This window comes from Haplochromis burtoni, unplaced genomic scaffold (assembly GCF_018398535.1).
Source record: "Haplochromis burtoni strain Fernald_Lab_line unplaced genomic scaffold, NCSU_Asbu1 Contig_439, whole genome shotgun sequence".
Taxonomy (NCBI): Eukaryota; Metazoa; Chordata; class Actinopteri; order Cichliformes; family Cichlidae; genus Haplochromis; species Haplochromis burtoni.
The window spans coordinates 146,078-158,406 of record NW_024582800.1 but is presented as its reverse complement, the minus strand read 5'-3'; the positions used below and the strand labels follow the sequence as shown (position 1 = coordinate 158,406).

General features: G+C 40.5%; 1 protein-coding gene across 3 annotated transcripts in view; it reads right to left on the bottom strand.

The window, feature by feature from the left end:
- Window positions 1-12,329, bottom strand: part of LOC102309299 (CUB and sushi domain-containing protein 3) — a 159,952-nt gene that overhangs the window by 53,285 nt on the left and 94,338 nt on the right. For all 3 annotated transcript variants that reach the window (XR_006052877.1, XM_042213393.1, XM_042213394.1), the window contains 7 exons: window positions 12,147-12,260; window positions 6,748-6,936; window positions 6,473-6,631; window positions 5,041-5,229; window positions 2,854-3,036; window positions 1,830-2,024; window positions 833-1,006 (listed from right to left, as the gene is read on the bottom strand). Coding sequence is in view for 2 of the 3 variants with exons in the window: in XM_042213393.1 (XP_042069327.1) it covers window positions 833-1,006; window positions 1,830-2,024; window positions 2,854-3,036; window positions 5,041-5,229; window positions 6,473-6,631; window positions 6,748-6,936; window positions 12,147-12,260 (1,203 nt within the window). In the remaining variant the exon portion in view is untranslated. The remainder of the gene's footprint in view (window positions 1-832; window positions 1,007-1,829; window positions 2,025-2,853; window positions 3,037-5,040; window positions 5,230-6,472; window positions 6,632-6,747; window positions 6,937-12,146; window positions 12,261-12,329) is intronic.

Genomic DNA, 12,329 nt, shown 5'->3' with positions numbered 1-12,329 from the left:
GCCCCTCTGGCCAACACCAGTAGGCAAGTAGGGTAAAGTGTCTTGCCCAAGGACACAACGACCAGGACAGAGAGCCCAGGGATCGAACCGGTGACCTTCCGGTTACAGATGCGATTTCCAACCCCCTGAGCCACGGTCGCCCGAATAAAGGTGATCATACCAAATATTCACTTTTAAGCTCACTAGAATTGTACAATCTCTGTTTTTGCCCCATGTATGTTTTACATATTTAATTAAATCACTACACCCATTTTCAATTTCATTGCAAAATGTAAAGAAACTCAAGACTTCTCAAGGCAACAATGTACACTGACATTTATCCCTTGAGTATCTATCGATCACTCGGATCATACTTTAACTGTTGAACTCAACTACAGTTATCTATTTGTTCCACCTTGCACTGTTACTCTGTTCTGGTATCAGCGTCTTCACAGACTAACACGCAGACTCACAAAGTTAATATATTTTTCCAGATACACCATCGTTGGTAGTAAAAAGCAAATTTGACCTCATAATCTCTACAAGGTCTGAAACAGTCTGATGTGTTCCAGTGGCATCACTGAGTCGCAGCATGATGACAAACATGGTATCATCAATGATATCGTCTTAATGCTTTACATTTATTTGCCAAACACACTTGGCAACAGAGGCAATTATAGCCACCCTCTGCTTCCCCATCTGGTTCTATTCTGGACATGTTTGCCCAATCAAAAAAAAAAAGAAAAGAAGAAAAAACCCAGCTCATACTCTGCCAAAGCAGAGTGCCAGCAGTTTTTGACCTAGGTCAAGGATGTGCTTAAAAAGTTAAAGACAACATGTAAACCTGGCTTACCCAGGCACTGAGTCTCCATTCCACTCCAAAGGCCAGACAGGAGACACTCTCTAACTGTAGATCCAGTTAAAACATAGCCAGGGTTACAGCTGAAAATGGCTGATGCTCCGAAGGTAGTTTGGGTCCCAATTTTCTTCCCATTAGGAGGAGTGGGAAGATCGCCACAGGAAATGACTGCAAAGAGATGAAGAGTAAGGAGGAAAAGAAAAGGAAGAGCAAAAAGATGAAGGAGGCACCGGGAGAATGAGCAAGAGAGAACAAGAGAAAGAATAAAGAGATAGAAGTTGGCTTACATCTTCAGAGTCAATGGGAGAGCACAGTCATTTACGCCCATCTTGCCAACCTTAATGCGTTAAAAGAGTGACCTGTACCATTTCATGGGGAGGATAATGATGGTTTGCCTTTGTCCCACCATCTTTCATCATGTTGGCTAGCATCACCTTTTCACGTTACACTACCCATTCAGCTTTTAGCTTCTCTAAAAGTAGTTCCCATGGCAGCGATGAAAAGCTTTTATTTCCGATTCTCGTAATAAACAATATCTAACCTAAGCTGAGACAGCAATAGGTGAGGAGCACAAAAGTGAGTCTTTGAGCTGGTGATTAACTGAGCTGTGAATAAGGTATTCATTCTTCAAGTCTCGTAACCCCCACATTCTATGAATCTAGTGTACTCAAGGCAAGGCGGGACATGGATTTTTCAATTTGGCTCAATGACAATGTTAAAATGCTTTCTATTCCATTTATTCAATGAATCGACAGACGTGCTCAGCGAGTTTGTGAAGTGGCATTTCGTGCTACGTGTCTGTCCGATGAATGTCTTTTTTACAAAATAATGCGAGAATGAACCACAGGAAAGCGGAGTTAATTTCTGGGAATATTATTCTTTTGGCTCAGTTCTACATTTATCCCGTTTCATTTTTTCCTTTCCCCACTTATGAATTTGTGAGATGCACAAGCGCTGCATATTTTGTGTTGCTGCAACCAAAGTCACTCACTTCTACACCGAGGCCTCTCGTTCCTCCAGCTCCACACTCCGTTTGCGAGGCACTGGATGTGGGCGGGGCCCACACGATAGTATCCAGGGTTGCAGGTGAAGATTATTTTCGTCCCATACTCATAGTGCGAGCCATTGACAATCCTCCATTTCCCGTGATCGAGGGAAAACGGGCTAAGACTGGGGCACGGCATCACTGAAAAAAAATAAATAAATAAAAATTATTTTATGGGCAGTTACTACGGGAGTTTTGGATTATTCCAATGGATTGACTTTTGTATAATTTTTTTTATCCCTTATGCACACACCGCAAAGCAGCAGCATAAACTAATCCATGTGTTGCAGTTATACAAATGTTCTTCCACAACAAAGCTATTTATGAATTGGCACTTTCTAAAACCAAATGAGTTTCAAAACAAACTCTGTTTCCCTTTTCACTGTGAGACACATATACAGCAGGGAATAAACAGTGGTCTCAACAGAAAACAATGCTGTCAATCACTCCCTGCACTGACTTTCAAACTTGGAGGAGTTGCACTGGCATGTGAAAAGACTTACCCAGCGCCAGCTGCAGAGATCCTTTCAAGCATTATTCCCCCTTTCGTCCATGCATCTTATCATGATCCAACAAGTTGGGATTTTTGTAAGGAAACTGCAACTTGCATGTTTTTATGACAGCAGTCCTTATTACATTAACTCCTTCCATTGCCGTCCAATTTTGGAGAAACCTGTTTTGATATTTTACCTGCTGTTCAGACGATCTCAAACTCCAACTTGTACTGCCTCCAATTAAAGAACAAAAAACCCCAAACTGTGTCTAATAGCTTTATCTTCTTTTGGCTCTCATATATTTGGCCACCTTTGAGTGGAGGCAACAGACAATATGAAAATTTTTAAATGTTTTTATGAACAGAAAAAAAAAAAATCCTGCAAGGTTTTTTTTGCAACCTCATTTCTCCAAATCACTATTTTCTCCTCTGCGCTCCCCTCCCCTTCCATCTTTCCAAGGCTTCCTCTCTACTCACCAAAGCATCGGGGTATCTTGTTGTGATTGCTCCAGGTGCCGTCTGGCTGGCAGACTGTGGTCGTCAGCTCTTTGGAGAGCCGGTAACCGCCGTTACAGAAGTAGGTCGCCCGTGTGCCGACGGAGTAATCAGCAGTGAGCACACCTCCGTTCGCTGGCGCATTGGGCACACCGCATGACACAGCTGCAGGCAGCAAGAGGACAATGGTCGACCCACATGTTTATGCACAGTACAAGAGACATACTAGATAGATGCCTGGTGAACACAGGTATGGTAGGCATTCATATATAATCACTATTTTTCAATTTTGCAAAGAAAAATATATATGTTTGTGCTCCCACCAGTGCAACCTCTTTGTGGTGCACTAACTGTGTGGAATTTTAGTTTATTGTTACATTTTTATTAGCTTTTCGAAGGGTGACAGCCTTAATATGTAGGAGTCCAAAAGAAAGAATTTAACATTTAGTACTCAGAAGGTTCCACACCTACCCAGTGTACATTAGAATTATAATGTAAGAACCCTTGTGGTACACTGACACTTAAATTATTTGATTGATGTGCATATTATAGACCTCTTAATGCACAAGACTGTACTTTCACTTGGCAGAAATCAAAGAAATTAGGACTGACCACTTGTGGAAAATTGCATTCGGCTGTCTCAGAGTGAAAGTATTCATACTGCAGGGAGGTTATGAAAATTGAAGTCCCACATAAATATTACACTGTTCTTATAAGAAGGTATTCAAGAAAGAAGTCATCTGAATGACCAAACAGCTATTCAATTATGCCAAATTATACAAAAGTACTTAATAATTAAAACCTCTTATTTTCACTGTGACTCAGTGGGGAATCTAAAAACACACTAATGATGTATAACAAAGTCATTAAAATGACAAGTGCAACCAAAAAAGTGACTGGTTCCAACACCAACTGTTCCTGACATGCAGGCGTACAAAGCACTCGAATGTGCCGAAAAACTTCTGCACAGCATTGTGTCCTTGGAAGTAAGTGCAATGTTAAACTTGCACAGAGCTCAGACCAAACAAAACACTTGAACAAAGAGACTTTAAGGTGCTCATCATTGGGTCGGACACACTGAACTGAGCCAGGAAACCTAACATCTGAAGGGCCGAACTAAACAGAAACGGTTATGCAAAGACACATATCTAACCACAGAGCTGCGATGATAATTGCATACTGTGAAGCATCAAAGGTAGGAATCTGCCAACGTGGCATGGAGCCATTACAATGCCCGTCAACACCGTGCGAGATAATCAATTGACATTCATCTGAGTACTGCTTAGTTGTAACTTGGCGGATACTAATCAAAACAACTAAAAAGTTTTCCACACTGCAGATGAAAAATGTTGGTGTTTGAAGTGCGATGATCAAAGCTTAGGTGGTTAAAGGGCCTGGTAATTATTTTGAGCCTTTGCTCTTTCTATGAGCAAAACTGATGGATTAATACACCGTGGATTCTCCGAGGTATCCTGCTTCAGACAGAATGAAAGCTTGAACATGCTGTAATGTGATCTTGGCCACTGCATAAAATAACAGATGGACAACATCTGTATGAATCTATCAGTTCATCTGCAGCCAAAGTTGAGTTTGTGCTTTGGAAAAGCGGTGTGCAATTAACAAACTGATGGAATCAATCACACGTGTGAAGTGTTTTTAAATCATTTAAAGTACATGACATACATATTTTCATTTCACTGCATCTTGATGAAATGCAATTGAGCACACCATCTGTTGATATTAATGCTGCCTGAGCATGTGTATATGTGTGTGTCTGTGCTAGCGCATGCAATCATGTGCACGTAAATGCACATATTCCACGTATGCACGGTGAAGAACCCAATTAGTTGAGTAAGGCAGAACAGCAGAGGACATTGCATCCTAATGGCAAGTTAGCCAAAGTAATTTGAAGAAGTGGAAATTGACAGAAGAAGGGAGGATTGATTTCTTTTTCCTTTCCACCTGACAGGACTCTGGGCTCTCAATCAGGCTGGTTTCAGTTCAGCTGCTAACAACACAGGAAGAGGGCTTGGGCTCAGACACTTAGGTGCTTTAAGCGCCTGCCTGTCTGGCTGTTGAGACTAAGGGTACAGAGGCAGTGACCAGAAGAATGGGTAGAGAGGCAGGCTAAAGGAGGAAATAAAAGCATGCCAGAGCCAATGAGCTCACCTTGACATGCAGGAACTGGCGCGTCCCAGGCGTAGTAGCCATAGGTGGTCTTCTTGCACACAGCTGTGCCCTTTCCAATGAGCTTGTACCCCCTGTCGCAGGCCCAGCGCACCACGCTGTTTAGATGACCCCCAGTCTGGCTCACTACAAAGCCATGTTGTGGAGAGTCTGGAGTACTGCAGTACATGGCTATGATAGAGGAGAAAGCAGGGGAGGGGAAGTGGGGGAAAAAAGAGCAAAGGCAAATAGAAGAGAGAGCCAAGAAAGAAGGCGAGGATGAAGTCGAAGAAAGAAAAGAGAGAGAAGAGTAAATAAAGAAGAGGAAAGGATGAGAGGCATTAGTAAAGCACCTCTAGAGAAAAACTGATGAACATTTTTCGTTATAGCGAGGCTCCATTTTCAATGCAGAACAATAATGAGGGGGGAACCGCCCGAGGAGTGTCACGTCTATTTAGAACTTGGGCTATGCACCACGCAGCAAAGGAAGCCCTCACCTATCACATTATTACCATCCCATTTTGGCTTATGGGCATGCACATATTCAATTTGCTTTTAACACATGCAGCGTTGGTGCATTCTGCATTTGTTCCCATCGCCTTCCTTCCTCCGATCTTACAGTCCATTGAACACAAAAAGGTAAATTCGATTTCTCGAATATGACCATCTCATGGCCCATGTGACGTAAAAAGCTGAGGGAGGGAGGGCTGCGTGCTTCAAAAAACGCTGTCAACCATTCCCTCAAATCAACATGACTTGGCGATAGCAGGGATTTAAGACGAAAGGACACATGCTGGAGTTTGAGTCAGTTCCCATTAAAGTCAATCAAGTCAAGGAGGAGCTTTCCTTACAAAATTCATCACACCAACTTGCTTTCACAGGAACACTCTCGTGCATTAAAGTTAATGGACAGACACCATGAAAAATGAATGTCTTTTGTGCTTTTTTTGTGTTGTTATTGATGCATTTCAAATGAAAGAAAAGATCGCTATGCTGCTCTTGCTTAGCAGCACTTGCTTTATTAAAGAGCCAATTAAGAATTCAAGCCTTTTGTAATTTTAGACATGCAAAGCTGCACGCCGCCCTTTAGTGGACTGGTTTCCAGCCTCGTGCTTTTTTTCCCTGTGAGCGCCTATTGCGAGCTATTACCTGTAGAAATTGTTTTTGTAAACTGACTGCATATTAAAAAAAAAAAAATAAATCAATAGAAAACACAGCACACAGTGATAAAAATCCTTGGGTCATATTGTATTCACGGCCATTTCAAGTAGCTACAGCTGAGGTTCATACACATCTGTCTCTGTTTAGTGTTATTACATTTTCAACTGTCCAAATTGTAGACTCATGGCTCTTATCACTCGTCTGCAGGTCAACATAAAATAAAACCAAATAGCATAGTAAAAAAATAGAGAATGATTATAAACTGGATACATACTTTGATACTCACCCACATATCTGATGTGGAAGCCGCGGCGGTTGGTGCCATGGTCGGAGGACCAGCGCAGGAGGAGCTGGTGGCCTGTGGTGTTCAGGCTGAAGGGTGTTTCAATATCACCACTGAGTGATGAGAGGCTCTGACTGTAGATGTTGGGACCTAAAGGCAATGACAAACAGCATGTGTGCTAGTGGCTGATGTTCTATTAGGTGATTGCCTGTTTATAATTTCAGTAATTTATTAAAAAACAAAAGAACACAAAGTTTTTTACCCACCATCAAAAATTTCCAAGATGTCAAACTCTTTTTCTGTCTGGAAGAGTTCAAAGTGCAAAGTGATGTTGTAGCCCTTCTCCACGTTGATCAGCCAGGAGCACATCTGAAGATTGGGGTAGTTATCAGGATAGCCCGGGCTTAAGATTACTCCTGTTGAGTCAAAACGGACCTCGTGGGCTGGGCATTGGACTGGTGGGAACAGAAACAAAATAAAGGTGAGATTGTTGGAGGAAAAAGAATTGGCAGAGAAAATGAGAAGAAGCAACAGAGGGTGGAAGGAAGATGAAAAGTAGTGGCAGAAAACGAGAGGCAGAGGAAAAAATTAGAGATGCAGTAAGACATGGATGAAGGGAAGATAGAGATGCTTCACTGTGACAGTAGAAATGATATTGTAAAAATAAGTAGTCCTGAAACAATTACATTTGAGCCAGAGTGATATTGCACCTTAGGGGTGAGCTTGTGAGTCTGCCGTTGTCACCAGGCTCCCCTGATATCAATCCATCAAATAATACTCAGCAGGTGAGACAGCTAACTTTGTATGGAAAAATGGTGTGTGTGTGTGTGTGTGTGTGTGTAGGATTTCGTGTGTATCAGGTCAGAACGTTCCCTTCATTTCCTGTTGGCTGGCATGTCTGAAATAATGACAGTCCTGTTTCTCTCTTTTCCTTTTCTCTGAGTAACAGAAGTTTCTCTTCTGGGCCACTAGTGAAGAAACATGATGCATACGAAAGGTTAATGCAAACGACTGTTCCAGATGAAAAGGTCATTGGAAAGCATCGGACATACATCAGAAGCAGAGAATTGTAACACAAAGCAGTATGAATATTCCCGCTGGTGACTCATTGTTAAAGTTTCAACTGGCTGAACTGCAATAGCCTTCGGCTCAAAGATAACAGGCACATATGATCCCAAAAAGAGCTTAAGCCAGTTATTTTCAACGAAACAATACATTTCTTTAAAAAAAAAGAGCTCTCTGTGGGCACAAAGTTCAAGAAGAATTTCTCCATAAATCATCTGAACAACACATATATTAAATGTGTAAATATTTGTACACAGCTAAATCAATATTCATAAATACACTGATGGTATTCATTAGGGTGGCATCAAATCTCAGCACAATCTATTCCGAAAATAAATTAACATAAAAAATTATTGTGAACTAGCAGTCTTTCTTCACTACTATTCTTTGGCTGTTTATAAGACACAGAATCTAAATGGTTCTATATTTTTGTTATTTCCTGTTGTGTTTTGGAATATTCCTTCATTTTAACGCATCCTACTTAGCTTAGCGTGGTATATTTATGTGCGCTCTAATAGGCAAAGACAAAGAGCAATGTGTAAATGAATTACTTTAAAAATGTACAACAAGTAGATTGGAATGACATAAAAGCATGCGTTTTGTTTTACAGGGCACAAAAGCATAACTACAAAACCACGGCTCCCACAAGCACTTATTTTTCTCCTCACACCCAGAATGCTAATGCGAACTAAGGGCACATTGCACAGTAGTGGGTGGTGAGTCAGGACAAAGGTCAATCAGTCATATTTGGTCTGTTTTCTATTTACAGTTCATTACAAACAGCTATTTAAAAACCTCTGAAGAATGCACACTTCAAAAAGAAATAACACTGAATACATTTCTATACAGTTAAGTCTGTAGCGCTCCATTTTAACATAAGAGTTATGACTCTCGCTGGAAATATGGACTTCAATGGGGTCTTTAGTTGATGCAGTTACATCAATTCCTGGTACTATTTGCTCAGCAGCAGCCTCTGCTTTACTGATACCAGTGGTATACTTGTTACAGAGCCTTCACAGTTCCAGGAAAATGATAAAAAACAATTGTTATAAGCAATTTGCTCATTTCAATTCTACAACTTCTTCCTACTAACTACTCTGGAGTTACTAGCCCGAAAACTGTTCATACACTGCACAAATTCCCATTTGCCTCTGGCATTTCCACATGTTGGAGCGCTTTAAGATGCAGACAAAACAGACTCACCTGATAAGATCTAATTCACAGTAAATAGAACAATATAGCTGGTAAGTGCTTGTTATAGAAATAATTGAGCCTCCAATCCTTCTTTATTAAACTAAAGTTGTTGCCAAGCAACAAACACGTCCATCCACTGAGCACAGTTGCGGTTTAAACTGCTTTGCCTGAAACTTGCAGGTAGGGATTAAAATCTGAGTCACGAGAGGCTTCAAAACATTTTAGAAACCACATACTTTTACAGATGCCTTTTATGAAATAGGTTTATAAAATGCATTCATGGTGATTTGGCTCCAGTACAAATGTCGAGCACTGTATCCTACTGTGAGGGATTATAGAGACACTGGCTGAAAAATATATATGTACACTTCTAAATGATCATGAAAAAAAAAAAAATCTAAAATTTATACCATAAATACCAAAAACACTAAATACCCAGTAAACAAAACACAGTGACATATGTTTTTTAATTTAAGAGGCATGTAGCCCTAATTTAACCTACACCTTACCTGGAGTCAGCATTAAGTAGCATGCAGGCTAACATCATTTGTTTAAGCTTAGCCAACAGCAGTTATTATATCTTCCACAGATGTTTTACCTTGTGGAAAACTACAACATTGCTGATTTCACTCAGAAAGTTGCACATATTGAATGCCAATGACACCCAGGGTTATGTATAAACTAATGTCGCACAAAAAAGTTTTGGTACGTATTGCAAAGACGAGGTTAGTGCGTCGTTTGTGTTCCTCAAACATCCATACGAATGTGACAGCAGGCGCAATACGACAACATTTATTGAGTTACACTAAACCTCAGTGTGGCAGATGGTTTAACCATCGCAGCAGTCAACTCGATGGTGGCTCTACCCTTGATTTAAGAAAATGTTTGACCTTCCTCACAGGCTTTTATAAAGACAGAGCTTGGGGAAATATCTTAAAAGCCAAGCATATTTAGGGGTTAAATTGCATAGCCATACAAGGACATTACAGTGTTATCTTAAAAGCATAAAATTACAATTAACATAGAGGCTGACAGCAAACAAAAGCGGAATACAGAGAGCACATGAGAATTCTTTTTCCTGCCCTTTCGGCAAGCTGTGACAAGAAGTGGCTCTTATGCAAGTTTACTGTGGCAGTCCCTTGGATGTGAATAGCAGGTCAACTCAAATTAAGTTCAACTTTACATGTCCCAAGGAGAGCAATTAGTTTCATGCTAGAGGTGGCACAAAGACATACCATATCCAACACGGTAAGATGAATTCTTGAATATAATGAAAAGGCAATCCATGAAAATGTCACATAATAAATTAGTCACTCTACAGCTATCTTAACTATGCTAATATGATGCTCAAAGCAAGATTTAAGGAGAGTCTGAACAAATGACTTGCAATCACTGACACATTTGAACACTTTAAAGATGTTGATTTAACACCTCTGCAGCTTTTTGCATTGTACCAGAGTATGGGCACATTCTCTTAGCAAAACTAATATAGTTTAGCAAATAGCTTGGTTTAGCTTAGGTGACTAAGCAGATCCACTTTTCTGGCAAAGTACAGTATTTACATTAGATGTTTTATGATGGATGAGAGCATTTGCTGTCCAACACAAAAATATTTTAGCGCTTCTCAAACAGCAATGTGAATTATTGTGTACTACTTGAATAGTCCCAACGTGTTTTGTAGTCAACTGTAGTCGCTCAAATTGAAACCTGTGAAAATATTTTAAGTGCAATGTGTGAATTTCTGATGCTATGAGCTAGCTGCTCTTGGCAGAGCTCTGTGTAGTCAGTAACACATGACAAGGTGAGCTGGCCGACCAGCCTTGGTGAGATGGCTTGAAATATTGCCCAGTACTCAAAAAGTGACTGAATGCCCTCTTTTGGCACTAGCGAAGTTCATCAGTTTATTCATATTGATGGAAATCAGCTGTTTTAACATATTGCTTGTTGCTGATACCCTTCATGTTGACATAATGTGATATAAGGACTCATACAGGACATATAAAAGATTTGGTGAAGAGAGATCTATATGCCATACCTACCCTGATGAAATAAGCAATCAAGCTTTGTTTCGCATCCCCTTTATTCCAGCATGTCTAATAAGCTTGTAACATGCTGCTCAACTTCATGCTGCTTTTGCTTTTGTAAATTATTAATATACTGAAAAATGCTAGGTAAGCCCAGTACACCACAAGTGAAGGTGGTTTGTTCTCTTTGCACACAAACACATCTGTCCATCTTAAATAATTCCAACTCAAATGATCATTTTTTAGGTCCCTCACCTTTGTGCCTATGTTAATTGAGCTACCTACTGACAGATGTTTGTGTGGCTGATTTGGATAGAAAAACACAAGAAAATCTGAGCTTTACGTATCTTGGATCAAACAGTTGCTGAGCCTAATCTTTGCTGTTGCTGTGTTTTTATTGTGAAACCTACAAAGTAATAATTTAAAATTAAAGTCAGTCAAATTCTGAACACAGAGTTAGCAGCAAAATCACAGCAGGGAGAAAACAAAGATATCAAGTCAGGCATCAAGTAACAACAGCCAGGGATAAGCAAATAGGCTCCAAATAACTAGTCGTTCTCTACGTTGCTTTATGAATGCAGGCTTGAGGTTTGTCAAGCATCTGTCATGCCTTGATCACAAGTCCGATGCGATTACTCACTGTTTCTAGAAATACAAAGACAGAAATGCTCATCAAGTCAAGACTTGTAGACAAAGGACTTCAGGGCACTTCAAAAGATGTCTAACCACAGGGGATAGAAGGTTTCAGAGTGCTCTGTTGTGTGGAGCAGAGATTTACTGGCACGACAGGGAGGCTGAAGGCATTTGTTGTTTTGTCTAAACAAAATCTTTGATGCAGGCGACAGGAATTTCTTTTACTTTCTCGTTTGTAATTCCATCTTCAAAAGAATTATGGGTAAGCAAACATCAATCAAACCCATGAGACCGTTACGTAGGGGTAGAATATCTGTTTTTACAGCACGTGAAAACCTGCTGATCTGTAATTGGTTTCAAACTTACCCACTACAGTAAAACTGCTGGTTGTATGCAAATGGAAGTCTATGGACTTGGATCAGTAGTATTGTTACTCTGAATCTTGATAAATTGGAATAGAGCTGCTTTTTGCCACCTGGTGCCTGCTGGACGAGGCTCTGCTGGCAGTCTGTCAAATAATGCATCAGTGGGTGCTGCTTACTGTAACCAACCTGAGCACTGTGGTGTCAAGCACCACATAACATAAACAGGTTTGCATACACATATATATGTATGTGCGGGGGGAATGTGTACACACATTGTGAGGAACACTTAAACACACAAACACAAATGCAAAAAAATAAATAAATCAAACACAGAAAAATTTTAAACATACCCAAAGACTCCAAGTCACACTGAATGAAACCAACCTTGACAGACTGGTGGAGGTCCATCCATCTGTAGCCTTTCTCCAAGTCGGCAGGTCAGAATCTCACTGCCCACCAAGGTGAAGCCTGGCTGGCACGTGTACCGAATAATGTCCCCTGTGAGATCATTTACACGTGTAATCGCACACACACACACACACACACACACACACACACACACACACA